The following is a 22661-nucleotide window of genomic DNA, read 5'->3' as shown; positions in this document are numbered from 1 at the left end:
TGGGAGGTGGGGGCAGGATGGGCTTCAGGAGCCATGCCTATCTTTAATGTCCAGGGTCTCCTGCAGGGCTGGCTCTGAAGGGCATCCCTGGTGGCTGCCGGCCTGGGAATGCCTCTCTCCTGGTCTGGCCCTGGGGCTGGGGGCAAGCCAAGGGCTTCTCTCAAGGAGGAGGGAACTTCTCTCAAGTTCAGCTCACGGCTTCCTGTGCGGGGAGGAAGGGCAGGCCTTATTGGTCACCGGGGTTGATGGCCCTTCCTGCGGAGATGCAGTGTGTGAACCGGGTCAGGTTGACTCCACCAGATCCTTTGTCACTGGGTTGTGTCCTGACAGCGGGGAAGCAGACCTTCAGGGAGAGTAGGACAGCAGGTGTGGGCACATTCCAGACACTTCCACTCTGTCAGGCACATCTTTTTTTTTTTTTTTTTTTTTTAAAGATTTTATTTATTTATTTGACAGAAGGAGAGAGATCACAAATAGGCAGAGAGGCAGGCAGAGAGAGAGGAGGAAGCAGGCTCCCCGCCGAGCAGAGAGCCCGATGTGGGGCTCGATCCCAGGACCCCGGGATCATGACCTGAACTGAAGGCAGAGGCTTAACCCACTGAGCCACCCAGGCGCCCCTGTCAGGCACATCTTGTCTAACTTGGCTTTGCTGCTTTGAATATTCATGAGGCCGAGGTTGGTTTTGTGTTATTGAGGTAGAATGGTTTTGCACAGCAAGCGAAGAGTACCAGTGGGGCAGAGGGGGACTGTGGAGAGGTCCTGGGGGAAGTTCTGAGCCAGGAGCCAGCAGCTGGGCTCTGGAGCTGCCTGCGGCCACAGGTGGAAATCTGTCCGAGCAGAGGGGCCTGGGTCCATGGTCCTCATTCCCCAACTTCTGAAATGCCATGAGGCTGGGATGGTTTTTCAGCACATGAAGAACTTCAGTCAGAACTTTCTGCATAAAATGAATGTGCCCAATTCTACAGATCCTTCCCTAGTCATTGAGGCCAGACCGGGAGAGCCTCTGACGTGATAATTGTGTTCTGCCATCAACAACATCTGCTCTTGACGACAGCTCCGGTTTTCACCAAGGGGACAGGGACAAGCTGTGAGGCTGGGTGGAGGGGGTGGTGACGGCATCTAGAAGTGACTGACCCACAGGGCTTTGTGTGTCAGAGTTGAAGATGGGAGGTCTGGGGGCCAGGGCTGGGAACTCGGAGTTCCTGTGGGACACTGGCTGGGAAGCCTGTCCCTTTTGAAGGATGTTGAGGGGTAGGGCTGACTGTGTCCAGCTCTGTGGCCAGTGGAGGTGAGTGGAGCCCAGTTAGTGGAAGTTCGTTCTGTGAGCTGTGTGCAGAGGGTGGGCCTTGCGGAGCGGAGTGACTTGCTGGACTGAGGGGACATCTAGTGGCCAGTGAGAGGACCCTCATTTGCTCTGCATCCTCTCAGCTTCTCGGAAGGCTCCGCTTGCCCCCGATAAAGATGGAGCTGGGAGCAAATGATTGCCCGCTGCCCCGGGGCAGTGTCCAGCTGCCTTGTCTTCCCCTTGGTTCTAGTCCCGCAGAGCTAAAATTCCCCCATGCCGAGAATGCCCAAGATGTAAACTCCAGCCCAGGTAGCCTGGGACAGAATAACGGATCTGCCGGTGCTGTTGGTGGCCTTCTGAGAAAAGCTGTGAACGGCAGAGCCTTTTTCTTTTCTTTTTAAGAGGATTGTCCTGATTCCAGGTATTACAAAGGATAGGAAGGACTCGCCAGAGGCGAGAGGGCAATGCCAGCTTCTCATAATGGGAGGGGAGAAAGGATCCCGATGGATCAGAAGACAGGCAGGAGATACGGCCCCGCTTCTCAGGACCCGCCATTCCCCTCCTGGGGGAGGTGTGGAGGCAGAGCCAAGGACGGGGCTACAGGGGACGAAACCATGGGTCATCAGCGAGGGAAAAAGGGCCAGCGTGTTCCGTGTACCAGGGAGGGGGATGGACTCAGCCTGGCTGCAGGGGGCCGTGATGCTTTTGAAACCTAGGCTTTAGAAGCGTCTGCTCCAGAGCTGCCTAGAGAGTGGAGATTGAAAACCTGCTGAGCCCGTTTCTTCATCGTCCAGAGCTAGGTGAGCATGGGGAAGCCATAGACACGAACCACGCAGGGGCCACTTGGACGAAGGGAAGCCAGAAGGCAACATGTCTGTCCCTCACCTCCACCGTTGGAGGTAGAAGACGTGGAGGTTGGGACCTGGGAATTGGAGCTGGTGGGACACATCTCTGGTGAAGCAGAGGTCACCATTCAGCCCCTGCTCTCCTGCTGTCTCCGGGGCACCTGGGAGAAGCTCCTAGACTGGCCAGCTGTCAGAGGAGAGGGAGAGGAGAGCCGGTGAGGGGTGGAGGTGCAGGTGCACACTGTAGGTGGCAGGCAGGGCTGGCCCGGCTGCACACGGGAGTGCTGGGACAGGCCGTGGCCCAAAGAGCCCTCGCCAGCTCCCAGCTCCCTGCAAGTCCTGGCTTCCCTCTCACTGCAGTCCCCAGGCTGGCCATCAGAGGACATGGGAGGAAGGTGGAGGTGTCTGCCTTTCCCAGTCTCCTCCACTATTATTCCGGTGAAATTGGCTTGGAAACCTTCTCCAGGGAGGAACCGTGACCAGCCCTGAGAAGGGAGGGTGGAGGCTGACTCTCTGAGGAGCCTCAGGCTCCACCTGCCATGAAGGAGTGTACGCTCTGCCTCCGCTCTGCACCTCCCTCTCAGGGGCAGTCTCTCCAGGGCCCTAGCCACAGACCCTGCCTGGGCTGGAAGGTCCCTGGAGCCCAGGCAGGGATGGCTTCCTCTCTCTTGGGTCCGCTCAGCCCAGCTGCTGCTCAGTGGGAGCCCTCTTGGCACAGGTGAAGCCATGCCCCCATCTATTCATTCATTCATTCATTCATTCATTAATGTGGCAATCAGCTGAGCCCCTGAGAAGTGCCAGCCTGTTCTGGGACTCAGAATACATTGAGACCCAGTCCTTGTCCTTCAGCTTATGCTTCCAGAGGGGAAGAAAAAGATGTTTGTAAAAAGAAAAAGTAAAAATAACTTGCTAGGAAGTAAAGCGCTCGGGGGAGTAGCAGGGGCAAGAATGAGAAGGTCGGGTGTGGGCGGGGGAGGGGAGGAATCACTGTATGGCTGTGTGGCTTCAGCCCAGGCAGGAGGCAGTGTGGGAGAGCCCAGGAAGAGAGGTGCGGGATGACGGAGGGAGGGTGAGTCTGGAGGCCGCGGCGGGGGCCAGGGTTGGCGGCTGCGGGTGCCGTGTGGTTGGAGCACAGCAGACAGGAAGGTCAGTGTGTGATGCGGGAGAGGTAGCTAGCTTGCGCCAGCCTAGAGGAGTTTGGATGGGATTCAGAATTGGGCAGTTTTTCTACTGGAAGCCTTTAGCTGCTTTCTATGGGGGACGGGGGGGGAGGGCAGGGGAGAAGCAGGGAAGGTGCTGAGAGGCTGTTGCAGGGGTCTGGTCAAGGGGCAGCTGGCCTGGGGTCAGGTGGTGGTGAGAGGTAGGCAGAGTTGGGGAGGCAACAGCTGGAAGAATCACTCAACAGATGAGGTAGATCTGGGACTGGTGACATTTTGGGTGTGAGAGGTGTGAAGGATGGGCTCTTCGATTTCTGGCCGCTGCAGGTGGATGGTGGCACCATTTGCAGAGAAGGTAGGGAGAGGGTGAGGTGTTTCGGGGCAGAAATTGAGATTTCGGCTTTGAAGATGTTCAGTCTGAGATGCTTGGGAGTGGTCTGCCGCTCAGCAGAAAGACCCGGCCCAAGAGCCAGTTGAGAGGCCCCGGTGTGGGGAGGGCAGGCACTCAGCCAGGGGGAGGCTGTAGGCAGGGGTGGTGGAGGAAGAGTTCCCACTGCACTGGGGAACCCCCCGGGGAGAGAAGGACCTAGCAGCAGAGACCAGGAAGGGATGGCTGGAGTCAAGAGAGGGCAACCAGCCATACAAAGAGGAGCATAGGTTATGAACCGGGGCAGGTGGCAGCTAGGTCATCGATGACCTCAGGGCTGTGGTGCTGGAGTGGGAGGGGTGCAGTAGGAGTACGCTGAGGTCCAGGAAGGAGGCCTGGGGCTACGGGGGAGGAGGAGGTTTCTCTTGGGGTTGGGGGGGCAGAATGCAGCTGTGTGTAGGGACAGCAGCTGCAGACGGGGGTGGGCAGCAGGCAGCATGGATGGTGGTTTGTGGCGGGGCAGGGGTGGGGGAAGGTGAGGTGGGATTGTCTGTACCTACATCCTCCACGTGGGTCCAGGTCGTAGCATCACCTGAGAGCTGGAGTGCGGAGGGGACAGACTGAAGGAAGAGAGGAGGGTCCCAGACAGAGGCCAGCCATCCAGCTGGTTCCCCTTATTGGAGTGGCCTACCAGAGGCCACCCCCTGGGTGCTGAGAAAGAGGTCGGATTTCACTCAGCTGGGTCCTACCCTCCCCTGCTCTTCATCTCAAACCTCTCTCCTTGGCGTCCAGCCCCCCATGTGTGAGTGGGGCAGGTGGAGCTGCCCCAGAACCGCGGTGGGGGGGATGTTTTGGGGGAGGTGCGTGGACCCAGAACTTCTCTCCAGGCTGTGGTTGTGCTGGGGGACAGCAAGGCCTTCTGCGGCTCACACCTGCTGGGCCCCCAGCAGCCATTCTGAGCTGTTCTTTCCTATGTGGCTTTTGAAAACTCAGAGGTCAAATGAAGTGGGGACCAAAGGTGGTGCCCTAAATGGGAGAGGTTGGTCAGTATCTGTTTGCCCCAGTTCTGTTTAATTGCCTTTTCTGCCACCCAGCTGCAAATTCTAGACTCCACACTTCCTCTCCTGGACACTGGAAATGCTCCGCTGACGGGAGGCCCTGGAGGGAAGGGATGTGGGTGCGAGGAGAGTCCCAGCCTTGCCCTCAACCTGGGCCCCCTCCGGTCATGGTGTTTCATCTCTCTGCTGAACCTCGCGCTCTCACTGGCCAAGTGGGATCATGGTCGGACTTCACAGGGTTGAGAGGGCCTGGCTCAGTCCTCGGGCCTGCAGACATTGAGTCGCTGAGGATCTGAACATCTCCTGGGTGCAGACACTCTCCCAGACCGTGCGGGCTCAGCAGGGATGTGAGCCCGGCATGCGGAGGCACTCCTGGCATGGGGGGGAGGTGTCTCACAGGTGACTAAGAAAGTTCTCCTGGCCCTGCCCTCAGCCTCTCCTTGCTGTTTCTCCAGGGTTTAACTCCCTCGTGGGCGGTGTGATGGGCTTCTCTATCCTTCTGAGTGCGGAGGTGTTCAAGCATAACGCGGCGGTCTGGTACCTGGACGGCAGCATCGGTGTGCTGATCGGCCTCACCATCTTTGCCTACGGGGTCAAGTAAGTGCTCCTTTTGTCTCCACTTCCCTCGGAGCCACGAGTGGCTGAGTTGGCACTCTTGACTCTCATGCCTTGTCCCTATGACCCCTCTGAGCCCAGGTGAGTTCAGGCGACTAGAAACGCCCCCATTTTCTCTCTCACGAGGGTCGTAGTGATGCACGGGCAGGGCACGTTTGTGGGGTGTCCTCATAGGTCAAGTGCCTCCTGCCCTATGGGGTTCTCCAGGGGGCAGGGCCCAGCAGCACCACTCCGCCAGACCCCACTTAGAGCATTTTTTCCGAAAGGGACGTGTCACTGCAGAAGGGCCACACTCGGGGGTAAACCCAGCCTGAGTCCTGTCACTGAGAATGCGCTGTGCAGGCATCACTGTGTTCCAGCACCCAAGCTGGAGTCGGCCTTTGGGAGAACCGTTTGTGAAAGGCACTGGGTTTTTAATTGTTAAGGCGCTTCCTGCCTCCCATGAGGACAGCTGTAATAAGGAAGATGGACCATCAGGGTCGGCCAGGATGGAGCTGGTGGGAACGGATCATGGAAAGGCTGCTTTGGAGACAGCAGAGTCGTCCCACACATCCTGTTCAATGCTGGAGTTCCTGTTTGACCCAGCAGGTGTCATTCGTTGGTGTCTACTCCAGGGAAAGGAAAACACACGTCCCATAATGACTTCTGCATGCATGATCACAGCAACGTTACTGATGGTAGCCAAAAAGTAGGCACAACCCAGAAGTCTGTTAAATGGATGAATGGATCCTGTAGTAGAGCTGTATCACAGCGTAGTCCTCAGCCCTGAGAAGAGTGAAGCATTGCTTCAGGCCACAGCGTGGATGAACCTTGAAAGCACGGAACCAGATGCAAGCAGCCGGTCAGAAAAGGCCATGGGTTAGGTGGTTCCATGGAGAGGACATACCTAGGAGAGGCCAGAGCAGGGAGACTAGAAGTAGATCATCAGGTTGCAGGGGAATGACTGCAGGTGGGCATGGGGTTTCTTCTTTGGGTGACAGAAGGGTTCTGGAATTAGATGGTGGTTATAACCTTTGGACATACTAAAATGAACTGAACTGTTTACTTGAAAAGGTTGAATTTTATGGTATAGAAATGAGAATTTCTAAAAAGCCTTCTGCTTCCTTCCCCAAGCCCACAAGGGGGTGACCTTGGTGTTTCCTTTCTGCAGACTCCTCATCGACATGGTGCCCAGGGTGAGGCAGACCCGCCACTATGAGATGTTCGAGTGATGGTGGCCAGCGGGGCCCGGGCCGGCTGCTCTGCGTCCGCACCAAGACCGTCAGGACAACGAGGCTTCTACACAGGCAGATGGTGCCAATATTTCATTGAACATCCAGTTTCTTTCTTGGCAAGTTTGTATTCATGGGAACAAGATCTGCCCAGCCGGTCAGTCGGCACCGCTCCCCCTTGCTACACTGCCCCCATCAACTGTGTTAGGACAATGCGCACAGGAGGGGGGACAGGCTCTACCCCCTCCTCCAGCGAGAACTGACCTTTTTCTATTCTCTGCAGTAAAAAAGGTTCTTGTGGGTAAGGTAAGATCTTTACTTGGCAGAAAGTTCCTCTGCGGTGCTCTAAGCCTGAAATGGATAGCAAGTGACCAGACCCACCTCCTCTGGACCCCTGGTAGCCCCTCCCGGTCCAGAGTCTCGTGTCTCCTGGCAGATTCTAAGGGAAGACTGTCCCTTTAGTCCCTCGCCCCTTGACATGCCCAGAACCATCAGTACAGATCACTTCCTAATTTCTATCAAGGTATTTCATTAGTTTCATACTGTTTTACTAATCCTGACTCTATAAACAGATTTGTCCAAAAGGAGACCATTCTATTTTTAAAGTACTTCATGACCCACGTATGAGCTTTGCATGGTTGAACTAAGCACATGACCCTGTCTTGTACATTCAGAGCCTGAACCTACATGTAAAAACAGGATCCATTTTTGAGAGATGTGAAATGACAGTTTATTTGTAATAAATAATTATATAATCTATCCATATATGCATATATCTATATGCTGTGTTAAGTGGTAATGGTACATTACAGTCTGTTAGAGATGGCTTGCCCCTCTGTAAGGAACAAGATGTTCTCTGTTAATGTAATGTTAGGTGTAGACTCTGTAAAAATGTTCCCCCAGCACACAACATTCTGTACCTCTGGAGCTGCTGCTCGTCCAGGCGACAGTGTCTGACCAATAAAGACCTTTACCTGTTTTGTATGGTACGGGGAGGTTATCTTGCAGCATTCTCACTGTCCTGGGCGGGTTTTCTGTTGTGGATGGAAGAGGCTGTGGACGGGGTCCCTCGGCGGCGAGTGGTGGAGGAGACCCTGAAGGACCGTCCTGAGGGACACTGTGGGCCCTGCGAGGTCGGGGGGCTGCACGGTGATTTGGTGGTGTGCTTGGGGGCTGTCACTGGCTCACTGAGGGGAGGTGGTTCATTCTGAGGCGTCACTGACCTGGATTCAGTCTGACACGTCCCACGTGGTTCCTTGGAAGGAATTTTGAGGAGGGTTGCTTGGGATGTTAATAGGTCACGTGGAAAAAAGAGTTAACTGTACGAGCAGGTCTGGGAAATGCAAGATTCGAAAGATTTCTTTTCTCACTGTATCTGGCATATGCTGTGGAAGCTTCAGGAGAGGAAGCTGTGATGGAGTACCCCTCAAACGTAAGCACTCCGGTTTTGACTGGCACGTGTGGGGACTCGTGCCCCATGGTGGCATGACGGGAACTGCGTGGTGTCTGTGTTCCAGGCAGTAGCCAAGAGTTCTTCTGGCTTCCGGGAGGCCAGCCGTCACTCGCCAGCATGGTTTCAGACAAGCCCTTGGTGTGGGCATGGACATGACCTTCCTTCTTTCCAGGGTATCTCTTTGCACTCCCCCACCCCCCAGGAAAAGCCGACCAGTCCTCTCTCCAATGCTATTCCCTGGAGGTGCAGGCAGGACCGGGGAAGCGGCTCTGAAACGAGTCTCCGGGGATGCCACCTGCGGGAAAGACTCCTCGAGGGTAAAACCGTTCCCTCCCTACTCCTGCCACATACCTTCTCATCAGTGTTTCCCGCAGGGTCTGCGGATGGTGGCCGTCATCAGTGGATGCCGGCACTGGAGGAGGCCGCTGGGTTTGTCCTGGGTTTGACCCTGCGCCCAGCCCAGACCCCCAAAAACCACTGCCACCTGTCACACAACAAAAGTTTATTGAAAAATAAAGTTCTCCCTAGTTTTCTCTACAGCATTGGAAAACAAAGCAGTGTTCTCTATGCAGGTACAGTACACGTGGACAGCGACACCTTACTTGCAGAATCCTGCACTACGGAACCCCGGAAGTGAACAGCAGAAAACGGTTGTACCAGGAGCTCTTTGAAGACACACACGCAAACGGCCGTTAGCTTAAGGACATCAAGGTCGGGACAGCAACTACAGTAGGAAGGATGGTACCCTCTCCTTTGGCATCGATCCTTCTGCTCTCGTCCCGTGAACACTTGGGCATGACAGTGAGCACCGTGCTTCCCAGGTCTGCTCCATCTTGGCTTTGGCGGAGGTGGTGGCCCCGTAAGGTCCCGTCCTGCTGTTCCCAGCAAGGCTTTCGAGGCCTGCGGCATTGCCCGCCTGTCTGAGCACCCACATCTGTCCCCCGACATGGGCCCCCCCACCATAGGAGCACACAGCTGCCCTCTGCCGTGCCTTACCAGCTGCCGGGGGTAGGGGGGGGGGGTGGTCCTAAAGCATCACAGAATCTGGGGTTAGACGGAACAAAGCTCTGAAGAAGGAAGATTCCAATCTTATTCCCACAAACATAGAAGACTGCTGATTCCCCTAAAGAACACGAAGGAACTCAGAAGGACCCTGGACCCCAGCAAATTCATCCACGCTCCCAACTGCAGTCTATCCAGAATAGTGTCGAAATAGAAGATAAAACTCTACGACGGGGAAGAAAGCCGCGAAACCCCCGATACAACAAAAGGCAAACTGGTATTTAGGTGATCTGGGAAAACATCACTGAGCAGCCTCTTGGGAGTGGTTCTGCAGACACTCTGTACCCCTCAACCTCCCTGCCCGCCATAGCTCCACCTGAGTGGTCAGATCGTTTTGGGGTCTCCAGGCTGGCCGAGCCAGGCTGGGGGAGAGGTAGGTCTTCTCGGGGAACGGGGCCAAACAAACACGCGACCGCTAATCAGCCCAGGGTCCGATCCCTGTGGGTTGGACTGTGGAGGGGCTGCCCCGGCCAGCAGGGAACAGCAAAGGGACTTCCTAGGGAATGACAAAGTTCAACTGGTCATTCCTTTCTCCTTAAATAAAACACAGGAAGTCTTTATTACTTCATTTCAGAGGAATATAGTTAACTGATTTAAGGGGTACAATCTGTCCGAGAACTTACTTTAATTCTAGCTCAAAAAGTTCTACAAAGAAGAACCCCAGCATGGTCCAGAAGACATCAGTGGGGTGAGGTCCAGCTCTGGGTCACCCTTTTCGTCTCCAGTTTACACATTCTTACAGCCTAGTTCCCTCTGGGGATGAAGTCAGGCATAGTTGCAAATCAGTGCACTCGGGGATACAGTAACATTTCAACCAGCAGGATGGGCACGGGACTTGGACATCTCAAACCAGAAATTCCTACAACATTCCATCAACTTGGAGGAGTATTTTCATGGAGGTATAACTTAGCTCTTGATTTCTCAAATTTTATGAAATGCTAACAATAACAATATTTAACATTTACGAGGGCTTACTATGTGCCAGACACGGCTAAACACTGAATCCTCACAAAAACCCTAAGTGCTAAGAAAGCGCGGGTAACTTGTTTCTGCATCTGAGACTATACAGCTAATTTGGCCTTTTGTTAGAAAAACCTAAGCTTCCAGTTTTTGCTGAAGCCAACAGGAATGAAAGAACTCACCCTCAGCTTTCCAGGTAGGAAATCCCCACCTCCCCAAAGAAGTCTGAATCTCCTTCTGTCCATCCCTCTCTTCCCACGGAGATGTTCTGCAGCCCTACCGGGATGGATGGGATTAGAATGAAGCCAATGTGGAAATTAAAATATTTTAAAATAAATAAATCCAGGCTTGGGATGGTAATACAACCGAGCCTGTCGTTAACAAAATAGACTTTTTTTTTTTTTTAAAATCAAAGATTTTGGGGACATAGGAAAAGATGGTATTTGTCCCAATTATATACACAACGTAGGTACACCAACTTGGAGAAATCGGGTGGCTTTTGGTCTCAAAAGCACAAACCCACCTGTATACAGCATACAGTTTTTATCACCTTTACTCAAATAAACCCCATGTTCCCTGAGGAAACAGCAGGGGTTGCATGTTCTTCCCCCCCTTATGATAATCACATCAAGTGGGGACTGCTTTTTTCCCAGTGCAACCTCCCAGATAGGACTGGTCTCGTGCCCCAGCCACACATCACCAGGGTGCCTGAGTTGCAGGGAGCACAAGCCTGTTGGTGACCAGCTCTCCTCAGATCCAAAGATGTGGCCAGCAGCCCGGGAGGAAGCCAGACCTTCTCTTGGGGGTTCTCATTGCCTCATGGGGGTGCAGGAGCACAGAGGCTGTGGCCTAGGGGGCTGGGAGGGTATTTCTGGTGCCCAGCCTGAGCATCCTCGGTGACACAAGGATGTGTCCTATCTTCAATGGTACCAAGATTCTAAAAACCAACCCCAAAGAAAAGTGAAAAGGCACATCAGAGAAACAATAAATACCAAAGAAACATTCTTACTATTTCAAAACATAAAGCAAACACACACACAGAAGCAAACTAAAGCAGTGACCAAAACCCAGTCCAAGCAAAAATGCAAAAAGTGTCTCCATTTGTACATGTGCAAATCAAATTACTTACATGAAATAAAGGAGGTGTTTACTGGCATTAAAAGAAGTGTGCTTCCCCTTTCCAGAGTTTTCACTCCCAAAAATGTTTACGGTTCAAAGGAAAGCTTTCTCTCTTTTAATAAATTAGATACATTTCCCTCAAGTTTAAGAATTTGGTAAGATCACAGTGGCGCGCGGGGGGGGGGGAGCCAAATTTTACTAAGGAAAAGAAAATGGACAAAAACTGGCAAGGTATGCTTATGACATAGGGAGACAAGGATCCTGGTTTAGGATCTCTGTCCCTGCGGAAATCGGCAATTAAAAACTGGTTTAGGATTCTGTTCAGATGGCAGTAGCAACACCATCAGAGGCTCCCAGCTGTCCTGAGAGGCACAGTCCTCTCTCTGGGCAGCCAGCCCTGGTGCCCCTTCCACACAGGGTAGATGGAGGCCTCCTCCCTAGTCTCCCCTTGGGGGGTGGGGGCAGGGCACTGATCAGACCTGGGCCCCTGGGAGTGGTGGCCTGGGAGCTGGATACATTTGGGTGTCACTGCCTCTACCCTAGAGCCCCCAGACACCTGGAGTGCAGGTTTGCCCCGGAGCAGCAGCCCCACCTGCGCAACTCCAGGTCCTTCTGGCCACTACTGGACTGTAGGAGTGGGGGCTGCCACAGGGATCTTCAAGCGTGGGGAAGGGCTCTGCCGGCCTGCTACACCTGAGTCCTGATGCAGAGGAAAGGTATAGGGAGGCTGAGAGGCCCTGAGCTCAGCAAACAGAATAGCCACAAACAATCCCCACAGCTTCCAGAACACCATGCTGGCACGGCAGCTCTCCCAGAACGATGCTTCCCAGCTTCCTTGCTTTCTGAGTCCCCAGGCTTACTCAAACAGCTCTGCAAAATGGGTTGGTTAATCTGGCCCAACGAAAGAAATCCGGTCTCGGCCCGCAGGCTCCCCCTGCTGGCCCAGCGCCTGCCTGACAGCCTCACCTCTGGAAGCTCCCAGAAGAGCCCAGCAGAGGGCGGCCCCGGCCCAGGGATTGCTGCCCGGGGAGCTCTATGGAATTGCCACAACCGAGGGTGAAACCCAGAGGCCCATTCATAGGGAAAAGCAGTTCCTAACAACACAGAAGGCAGTTGTTTTCCTACGCAGGAATTGCCCTTGCAAAACTTGCAGGAACATTAATATATATACACCCACATGCCGGATCACCAAGATTATCTCAACTCACATGCCCTTGCTGCTGGGCTCAGGCAGAGGGTGCTCTCCGCGCGTTCCTGAGAGGTCCCTATCGGAGCTCTCCCTGTCACATGTACTCAGGGGCCACCCGAAAGCTGCTGCTCCTCACCCCCTTTACTCTCTGATGTTAGAGGAGACATTCAGACCAACCGAGAGTCTAAGGGGAAAAAAAAGGCTGGCTGTGCCCTAGATACTATTTACGCATTAGGGAAGAATGGAGAAGTAGGCACAGTCTAACTTCCCATACCTAAAGGCTCCACAGGCCTCGTGGTCTGCAAGAGGCAGCATTCCTGATCTAGCTCCCTTCCCGAAGGCCCACCCAACCGTGAGCCCTGCCAGCCTGTCCTGTGGGGCAGAGGCTGCGCTGGCTGTCCCGGATGGCAGCCAGGGTTCCGGCAGCAAGGGTGCAGGGGCGGAGCATGGTGCTAGGTGACCAAGGCACTCGGCCACCAGGGAGGGCTGGGGGGCTCAGGCCACAGCTCATGACTGGGATGTTCTGCAAGGAGGAGAAGAGGGCTCACCGTTACCGCCTGGAGATGCCAGGGGCTTCACAGGAAACACACGCACTTCCACCCAGAGCACTGAAGCAGGGCGGGGCGGGGGCAGGAAGCTCCCACCATGGTGGACAGTGGGGAACTCCAGGGTTAGCGGGGGACATCCAGTGAGTCTGACTGGGCCAACCTGTAACTCAGGATGCCACCTCCCCCTCTCCCCCAAGAGTACTTGAGCCTCAAGTAAGAACCAGCATCAGACTCCAGCCCCATGTGAGACACACAGCCATGCACCCACGGGCGATCGCCAGGACCACACAGTACATCCAGCCGGCCCGCCCCTGCTCCCCCTGCCAACATCAGGGCCATGGAGAGCCTCCTTCCTGCAACTCTGGTGACAGCAGACACAAGAAGGAATAAAACACAACCCCACCTGTCTGGAGCACAGCTGTGGTGGCGTCACTGGTTCTTAGGGGCCGGCTTCATGCCTGTCCACCCCCAGCTCGGATCACCCACTTCAGGAGTAAACAAGCGTGACCCATGTTTCTACTTTCCTCCTTCCAGTGGCACTGGAGAGAGGGTGGATTCACCACCAACCAGCAAATATCAATTCCCCGATCCTGTTTTTCTTTCCTAAAGGAAAGGTGTGGGGCCAAGGTGCGCGCACGTGCATGCGTGTGACGGGGGTAGGAGGGGGAGGGTTGAGGAAAGGAGCTCTCACTGCAAAACGGCCCCATCTTTGGTCCCTGGCTGGGCTCTCAGGACAACACGGGTCTGTCCCCCCACGCCCAGGAGGTGCCTGTTCTCTAGCTGCCATCTGTCAAACATACGCAAGACTTTCTTTTGTTCTGCTACTCTCCACTTTGAGGAGCTAGGTCCCTGCAGCTGCCCTCAAGGGAGCCACCAGCCCCACAGTGCACCCTGTCTCCCTCCTGCTTCCTTTTGGAAGCAGACAGGAGTAATAATACAGTGAAGGTGGACAGTAAACAGTGGGAAATCAGAGAAACAAGACGTGATCTGTTGCCCTCCCTGTTCCCCCTCCCTCCCTCCCAAATAAATAAGTTAATGGGTTTAGGAATGTTGCCTTAGAAAGTTCTTTCCGACAAGCTCCATTCCTCCTCTGGTTCTGTTTTCAATGAATCTTGAGACTCTCTTCCTGCCTTGGAGCAGCTGCAGTGACAGTCTCCTCAAGAAATAAAAAGGAAGTTGTGCCAAGGAGAAGCCAGGCTCCTGCCCTGACGTCTGCTCCTTCTGTTTCGGCGAGGATTCCGCTGTTGGTGCTCGGACCACAGAAGGAGCAATACCAAATTGAAACCTCCCAGCATAAAGTTCAGGCTCTGGGGAGAGTCCCTGAATGACATGATGTCTGTCCCCCGGCCCTGTTCCGTTGGGGTTGGAGCCCCTGTTTCTCCCCCCGGCAGAGTGAATGCGGGGCCGAGCCAGGGGCCGCTATAGACAGTCTTTACAGAGAGCCACCTGGCCCTTAATGAAGTCCCGGCAGGGGCAGACCCTCTGGTGCCGGGGGTGGGCGCCGGCACAGCTGAACAGCAGGAGGTCACCTTGAAACACACAGTGCCTGTTCTTGGGGTCGAAGGAGGGCACCAGGATGTCCTTGGTCAGCTCCGAGCTTTGGCAGATCACCTCGTACCTGAAAAGGAAGAGAAAGGCATGTGTGTTGGAGAGGTAGGAATAGTCCTGTCACTGGCTTCTCTGGCCCGCCTCCTGCGGTGTGGGGAGCACGCTGGGGCCACCTGTCATAAAAAGGAAGTGGTAGTCACCCTCTGACGTAGCAATGCCCTCCCACCAGGAGTCCACGCTTGAGAAAGGTATGTGTGCAGGAATGTGTGTTCAAGGCAGCCTACTGAAGCAGTGCTGTAAGGGAGACAAGATGGAAATAACCCGAATACTCACCCAGTGGGGAAGGAAGGGTTGAAGGGTTTGCAGCACGTTCTGTGTTTTCAGAGGTCCCTGCAGCCCTTGAGAAAGAATTAGGTAGAAATGCAAGAACCAGCGCGGGGAGCTGACCTCGAGGAAGGCAAGTGACCGGAGGAGATGCTGGGGACCAACCTGTACGTGTATGCACTTCGAAACTTGAGAGGGCTACCCCCTCAAGCCCTAGCAATGGTTATCTCAGATGGGTGAGAGTGGGGCAAAGACAGGCATTATTTAAATATTCTGAAGAACTCTGTTTAATATTTTTATTGGTGGTTTAAAAGGATTCATGTGACATGGCCTTAGTCTCCCATCAGATGCTCTCCTGGCGGATGGCGGGGGTCCCAGGGCATCAAGTCACCGGAACTCTGCAGTCATCTTGGTCCATGGCCGTAGCAGGCTCCCTCCCTCCCCCTTTTTGACAGTTAAGTGTGTGAGGCGTCAGGACTGCTGGGCCGGACGCAGGACTGGGAATCCAAGCCCTGACTGCAAACCTGCGCTCCTGCTCCTCCTGCCGTCTTCTTCCCACAGCTGAGACCCAGACCGTGGTGGCTTTGCTTCCTGCAACTGGGGCCACCGCCTGCGGGGCTGGGGGTAACCAACAGCACCGGCATGTGATCTCAAACAAGAGCTGTGTCCTTTCTCCTCTGGCCTTGGATACACTGGTCCCAGCCACCCCATGGCCCTGAGAGCAAGAATGCCTCAGCAGGTGTCCAGCACGGCGTCCCAAATGCCAGGTGGGACCAGTTCAAAGGAGAGAGTGTAGGGGGGCCGCGCAGTCCTGTGTTTGAGTCCCAACTTCATCTCTATGAGCCTCCCTTTGCCTCAGTTTCCTCTTAAGTACAGTGGGGACAGAGAATCCTCAACTCAGGGAGGAGGCGCAGAAATCAGTGCTCCTAGAGCACTTGGCAGAGTGCGGCTCTGCCACCATCATCATCATCATGGTCACCCTGGCAGGGCAGACACGAGATGGGCTCTGCCACCTCCCTCCCTCACCCCGTGCCATGAATGTGCCAACCATCTCCATTTTGTTCCCTGAGATCTCCACTCTTACTAACAGGGTGAGGATCCCACTGTAGGCAGCTCCCGCAGTCACGAGGGAGCTTTACGACCTCTCCCAACGGCCCTAACTCCTCTAGCTGTGGTGTGCCAGCTGGGAGACGTAGGCACCCAGGCCAGGAAGGTCACAGACCATGAAAACAAGGGCAGGAAGGGCGGATTTATGGATTTCCTTAAAAAAAAAAAAAAAAAAAAAAAAGGTGAGTCAGAGATTTGGGGCTATCAGGTCCTCTGCAGGATACCCCCGCTGGCCTACCCGCAGAAAGGGTCTCCAGAACTCAGCTATGCACTACAGGATTCCATATGGAGCAGAGCTTTAGAATACAGAGGCTTAGATTATTTATTTGTTCAGGTGAATTAGAGCAGCTGCTATGTCTTAACTCAAGCCAGGTGCCTTGTGCACTGCTAACCAGAAGTGTGGAAAGCTCTCCAACTCTCAGACCCCATGGCGGAGGGTCTAACAGGAGCCATGCAGAAACCCTCTGGTTCCTGCCCCGGGTCACCCAGGCAACCTCTAAGCACGTGCTCCCAGGAGTGAGCACACACGTGCATGTGTCCGTGAACACATCTCAGCTGAAGCCGCCGTGGAAGAAGCCTGCTACGGATGATGTCCAGAGACCACCACAAAGGGCACAGTCCCCAGCATGACAGGTGACCCATCACGGGGCAGCTCACTGAACGTTCAGGGGATGGGGCCATGGGTGCAGACGGCTCCAGACACTTGTGAAGGACATCGCACCACCAGGCCCCCAAGAGGCGCTCCCTCTTATGAGCGTGCCAGTCCCTGTCCCACAGCCCCAGGCAGGCAGGAGGAGCACTCTACCATCCTCGGGCCAGAGTCAGAGAGCTGAGGGGATTTTCCCCCATTGCTGGAGTGTGTCTGGAAACCAGCCTCCCCTCTCCCCACTGGTGAATCTCTTCCCTTTTCAGAGCACGCATGGTAATGCCTCTGCTTCCCTGTTGTGATGTCTATCTGTCTGTCTCTCTCACACACACACTTGGCCACACACACTCTCACTCCACTCAGAGACATCAAGCACACTGCTGCTTCCTTTCTTTAGGGCCCAAAGGTGCTGACCTCCCTGCAGCTGGCCTCGTGCAGGATGGGAGGGGGTTTCGGAGGCCCAGCGGCCCTGGGTTCGCATTTACAGCTCTGACCACCTTCCCAGGGGGCTGCCTACGTCCTGAGAGGTAGAGACAACTCGTCCTTCCTGAGACAGACGGACACAGGATGAAGGGATGCCAGCAGGACCCCACCTACTGGTTATACTCCTCCCCTCCTCCCTGCCCCTGAGCTCCTCCCCTCCCTCAGCACCTGCCCTGCTTGTTCCTGCCCTGAATCCACCAAGTCCCCCAGACTCACTCATGACCTCTCTGACTCTGCCGCCAAAGTGCTCATGGTCTAGACTCCATGGTTTAGAATTCCCCAACTTCAAAAAGAAATGCCTAACTCGATCATTTAATATTTTAGAAGCTGTAACTTGAAAAGGTAGCAAAATTATAAATAAGGTGTGACCGTGACACATGTCCCTACGTATGGAGCCAAGGTCCTGCCGTTGGGGCCACCCCAGCTTGGACTCTGGCTTTTCCCGGGGCCTCTGCCTCTGAACCCCCGCCCCCTGGTCTGTGCCTGAATTATGCATGTTCTGGGCATGAGAGTCTGGGGCACCCCCCAGCACTTACACCGTGCCCTGTGTGAATGGGAGCTCCACGACCAGCTGCCTCACTGCCCCTGATTCGAGATGACAGCACAGGAAACTCCAAAAGGCCTGATCTATGTGATGCAAATTCCTACTACGCAGTAGGGATAGACAGTTAGTTCTTCAAGGTTCCTCAATCATTCTTCAAGGTCATGAGCACCAAAGACTTAAAAGGAGCTTAAGCTGAGAACCCAGCCCCAAAGTGGAGAAGAGAAAGTAGCATGGGCTTGGAGGAGCCACTCATTTTGCTAACTGGCCATGAGTCAGGACTGCCTCATATGGAGCAGGCCCTCAACAGACCCCCAGATAGCTGGAGCTTTACAGCATTATCAGTATTTACAAATGCAGGAACAAGGTGTTCAACAGGCTTCTTACATTCAGGGAATTAATCTCAGACAGATTTATTATGGAATTAGCGTTCAGTGCTGCCTCCTTGGGAGAAAACCCACATGGCTACAGTGGGGTTTGGGAGAGGGTTTTGAAGCAGTCCCATGGCACAGGGCTTAGCCACGGAACAGCTCCGTGAGGCCCTCTGCCCTCAATGGGCTCTGCAGAGTATGAGGAGGTGCACAGGGAGGCTTGGGGAGGGGCCTGGCTTTTCTGGTCTCAGCCTGGCAGCCTTAATCCTGCTCCACGGCCCAAGGCTCTCTGGAGGAAGGGGCCATTCTGCTCTGTCCTGAGCACCAGCTGTACATTCTCTCACCATCATACGGGCTGCCCTAATCTTATAGGGGAGAAGATGGATGGAACAGAGAAAATTAACCCACTGGCTCCCCTTTCTATCCCTGCACTGGACCTAGACCTTTGCTCCTGAGACAGGCCGGCTCTGTGGGACCCTGTGCTATCTGAGCCAGGTCCTGAGTCTCTGACCCGGGCAGGAGCCCTGACTCCTGCCTGGCTGGGAAGGAAGGGCCGTGCTGTAGAGGAGTTCCATTTGGCTTCCATTCCCAGGATGCAGCTTCTCATCTGTCCTTCTCCAGAGGTGGAGATGGGAACTGCATGGAGACAGCTGTGTGTGCACTGTCCCTAATCTACTTCCAGCAAATCCAGACTTCCATAGAGAGAGAGAGATACTCAGCGTTCTCAAAAAGCTACCTTGCTAGAGAAGGTAGCCACAGGAGCCAGTAGGAAGCCCTTCCCGGGATACCAGAATTCAGGATATGTGCTATGGAGGAGCACATTCTAGAACCATCTTTATGTAGCAGACCACTACCCCCTCTCGCAAAGTTTCTGTGGTGACAGAGGACAGCGCCATACTGAGTCTCTTCCAGCCTTTGTTTTAATAGTGGAATCAATGTGGCCTTTGAGCTTGGTCTTCACATAAAAAGAAGGGGAAACCCCAACATCCTCCACACCTCTACTCAGAGGCGCTTTCCCGCAGGCGAGATTTGAGAGGCCACGCTCTCTCTGGAACAAAGATTTTATACCATGTTTGAGAATAAGACGATGTATCGCCAGGACGAGGCTAGCTCAGCCATCTGTGCACAGATGACCACAGATGACCGACGAGGCATGAAGCCAGCACTGGAGAAAGGCAGGCCATGAGCGGCGAGCACAGTCCATTTCTTAAATCTCTACTTCAGGACTGGACGGTACCACTGCTCTGCTGAGCATTTAGGGTTGGGACAGCAAGTCTCTTCACCAGAGCTTTTTGAGGGCTCAGTGATTAAGTCAGATAAGGCCCAGGGTGGGTGTAATGAAAGCAGGGAACACAGACTTAGTACTCACAGGGGTCACGAATCAGAGGCCAGAAGAAACCTCACATAGAAATCTGGGGTCTGCAAATGCCAAGGGAAAGGAATGGGATCGCACCAAGTAATGCAGGCACGAGGGGAAGCACTCCAGCCACCAGGGAAGCCCTGTCTGGGTCTGGGTGCCGCTCTGGCCTGTGTTTCCCATGCCACCCCGCCTCCCTGCTGTGGAACCCAGCGCTGTCAGGCCTGCTGTGCCCCTGCCGTGCTCCACGTACCAACGGTGCTGGAATCAAGTGCAAGAGGGGACAGGGGCCACAGGAGGGGGAAGGTGGTGAGGGGACTTGCTGTGGGCAGTTCAGTGCCAGCTCCCAACCCTTACTTTTCATTGCTTTCGCACTCCCGGGGTTGTGCTTCTGAGCCCATCTTCATTCCCGCAGTTCTTGGGTATAACATAACACACCGAACCTTTTCCACAATCTATGATTCCAAACACCGGCCTTAGTTTTGCAAATATAACACCTGTGTTCGAACTCTCAATCTGTCAGTGTGCCAGGTGACCTCATCCACCAAACAACAAAACTGCTGGTCTAGTTTTCCGGGGGAGTGCGGCAGTGGGCGGGGTTGGGGGACCATGCCACAACCTGCTCCCTAAGGCTCGTCCCTCTCAGCCCAACTCCGACATGACCCAGAGGCAAGCTGGAGGCTGGCCTGGCCCTGATGACCCCCAGCACTTACTTGAGCAAGTCCTTGTCCTTGTTGAGGTGCTGGAAGAAAGAAGGCTCGCAGATGAGCTGGTTCTCCTGGCACACCTGCTTGCAGGACTGGCCGGGGTCAGCAAGCTTCACCTGCAGGGCGCTCAGCGGCGGCCACATCACCTGCCCATGGCAGAAGTCCTACAATGACAAGGAGGCTGTCAGTCCGGGGAGCAAGGACTCAGGCAGGGATCCCGGCCTGCCCAGCGGCCCAGACAAGGAGAGGCAGCCCGTGCCGTGGAGAGAGCAGTGAAGTCCAGGAGGTGGGAGCTGGGCAGGCTTGGTGGGAACAGCCTCCTCTGGGATGAGTTCCTTGGTCAGGGACATGTCTGCTTCATCCACAAAGGGGGCAAGAGTATCAACCACACAGGGCTCGAGGTGACAGTAACCCATGGCATGTGTACAGCATCTTGCCCGCTGGGGATGGGGACTGTTCGTTACCGGCACCTTCAGTCCCGCTATTCGAAGCCTCCATCCCTGAAGGTCCATCTCCAGGCCCAACTTCACCAGCCATTCTGTTCTTAGCTCTTAATCCAAAGGTGTTTTCAGTGTCTACCTAATGTGGCAGATACCCAGGGGGATACTGTTGCGCAAGCGCTAGCTTTGACTAGTGACCTGGAGGGGTCTGCAGGCAGGGTGGGTGGAGCCTGCCTCAGGGTCAGGGCCTTGGTGGGGGCTCAGAGTTCCTGAGTTGAAAACAGTCTTAAGGCCATGCTAATTCCACTAGGGAACCAGCCTGAGGACATGTGACAGGAGGCGAAGGAACCTGGCAGGGAGAGGTGCCTGTGGCCCAGCAGTTGCAGGGGTGCCTGGTGTGGGGGAGAGCTAGTGACTTTCAGGCTCTAGAGGGAACGCAGGAAGACCTTTTTGGGCCAGGAAGCCGACCGTGTGGCTCAGTGAAGGAGCAGGGGGGTGACGAGCGTGCTGACCGAGCCGGGCTGGAGAGAGGGCCTGGAAAGAGCAGGAAGCTCTCCGCCCTGCCACCCCAGGCTTGCGTCCCAGCTATACCCTGAGCAGGCACCAGAGGTGGGAACTCCTGCACTAGCCATATGGGGAGCTCGCTCTGTTCACACACTGGATCTGGAGTCCTAGTCAGGCTGCCCCAGTTGCAGAAGGCAACAACCCTGCGGGAGACCTGAAGAGCCAGGCCTGCTTCACTGTTTCTGGGCGGGCGTGCCCTCGGGAGTGCTCAGAGCTGCTCAGGATCCTGGGCTCTGAATTCTATGGTAGGAACCCACCCTATAGACCTATGGGGACACACGGGGTCCAAAGAAACCCACCCAGGACATCACAGCAGCAGTGTTAGAGTAGAAGCAAGAGATCTGAAGTTATCTAAAAGCTGTATTTCACTAGCTGTTTAAACACAATACTCCAAAATGTAACAGATCTCTATGTACTGACATGGAAACCTCTTCAGGACATCCTGAGGGCTGAAAAAAGCCGGGTGAAGGACGGTGAAGTGTGTTTCCATGTGTGCCAAGCACGGGACGGGGGAGAGGCTGGAAAGGTGCTTATGAATGTGCATAAGCTCCTACAAGAATCTGTCCGGTTGGCATGGGGGCCACCGAGAGGGGAACGGAGTCTGGAGTGGTAGGGAGATTCTCTTCCCAGTGAATGTCCTTCTGGAATATCTTCTTTGTCCTCATGTTTTCTGTTTTTGGTCTGTGTGGATGAGGAGTGGATTTATAAGCTCAGGGTCCTGGGCTCCCAGAAGCCGCACCCGCATAGGAAGTGTTTCAGGCCCCCAGCCCCCTGGGCTGGTCTCGTGGAGCACTGCAGGTGGGCCTGGAGCGGCGGGTGGCTCCAGCTCTGCTCGGTCCCTTACAATGAGGGGGTGCAGCTGCGGAAATCAGGTCAGAGCGGCATCCAGGGTGGCGCTTTTGTATTGCTTGCATTTTTTTTTTTTTTTTTAATTTGTGCTTGTACTACTTTTAGTGAGCAAAAGAAAGTAGAAAAGACCAAAGGGAATGCCGCCCAGGCTCTGCAGGTAGCGGCTGTGAGGGCGCCTCCTGCCTCATCAGGAAAACAAAGGTGATGACACTGATGACTTCCTATGGCCTCTGCGTCTCCCTCCTTCCCGAAGGAGGCCATGCTGTGACCTGCTGAGAAGGGCGACGCAGGGCAGGTTCCCTTCCAGACTTTTCCAATCAATGATGGGGACCCCAACGAGCAAGGCAAGCCCACTGCGGTCCTCCACGTCCCACGACTCTCATTGTGAGGGGACTGGACTCCTTGAGAGCCCGAGTGAGTTTGGTGGCCAACAGACAGAAACCCTTTGCTGTGTGTGGTTGAGACACCTCGGAAGTGGATTGACAGCAGCTGAAAACAGAAGATTCCAGAGAGCCTCACACTGCAGAGATGCTAGGAATACACTGGATTATTTAGACACATGAGGACCCAGCCTAACCTTCTGAAAGTGATGCATGGTGGGAAGACCCTATCTAACTCCTCAGATTCATGACGATTTTTTTTTTTTAAGTTTTACTTATTTATTTGCGAGAGAGCAAACAAGGGAGAGCACGAGTGGGGTAAAGGGTAGAGGGAGAAGCACGCGTCCTGCTGACCATGGAGCCCCATGTAGGACTCGATCTCAGGACCCCGGGATCATAACCTGAACCGAAGGCAGACCCTTAACCAACTCAGCCGCCCAGGCGCCTGATTCGTGGTGATCGTGAGTGCAATCCA

General features: G+C 54.6%; 2 protein-coding genes across 5 annotated transcripts in view; one reads left to right on the top strand and one right to left on the bottom strand.

Annotated features, from left to right (window-relative positions):
• Positions 1-6690, top strand: part of TMEM163 (transmembrane protein 163) — a 224929-nt gene extending 218239 nt beyond the window's left edge. Inside the window, exons 7-8 of the mRNA XM_059166703.1 lie at positions 5168-5309; positions 6478-6690. Coding sequence (XP_059022686.1) covers positions 5168-5309; positions 6478-6538 — 203 coding nt within the window. The 3' untranslated portion in view covers positions 6539-6690. The remainder of the gene's footprint in view (positions 1-5167; positions 5310-6477) is intronic.
• A 1788-nt stretch (positions 6691-8478) lies between these two features.
• The window catches only part of MGAT5 (alpha-1,6-mannosylglycoprotein 6-beta-N-acetylglucosaminyltransferase), a 345401-nt gene continuing 331218 nt past the window's right edge, over positions 8479-22661 (bottom strand). For all 4 annotated transcript variants that reach the window (XM_059166698.1, XM_059166699.1, XM_059166700.1 and 1 more), the window contains 2 exons: positions 19960-20117; positions 8479-14487 (listed from right to left, as the gene is read on the bottom strand). In XM_059166698.1, coding sequence (XP_059022681.1) covers positions 14289-14487; positions 19960-20117 — 357 coding nt within the window. In that variant the 3' untranslated portion in view covers positions 8479-14288. The remainder of the gene's footprint in view (positions 14488-19959; positions 20118-22661) is intronic.

The sequence above is a fragment of the Mustela lutreola genome, chromosome 3 (assembly GCF_030435805.1).
Source record: "Mustela lutreola isolate mMusLut2 chromosome 3, mMusLut2.pri, whole genome shotgun sequence".
In the NCBI taxonomy this organism is placed as follows: Eukaryota; Metazoa; Chordata; class Mammalia; order Carnivora; family Mustelidae; genus Mustela; species Mustela lutreola.
Note: the sequence above shows the minus strand (reverse complement) of the source record. Positions and strands in the feature narration are given on the sequence as shown.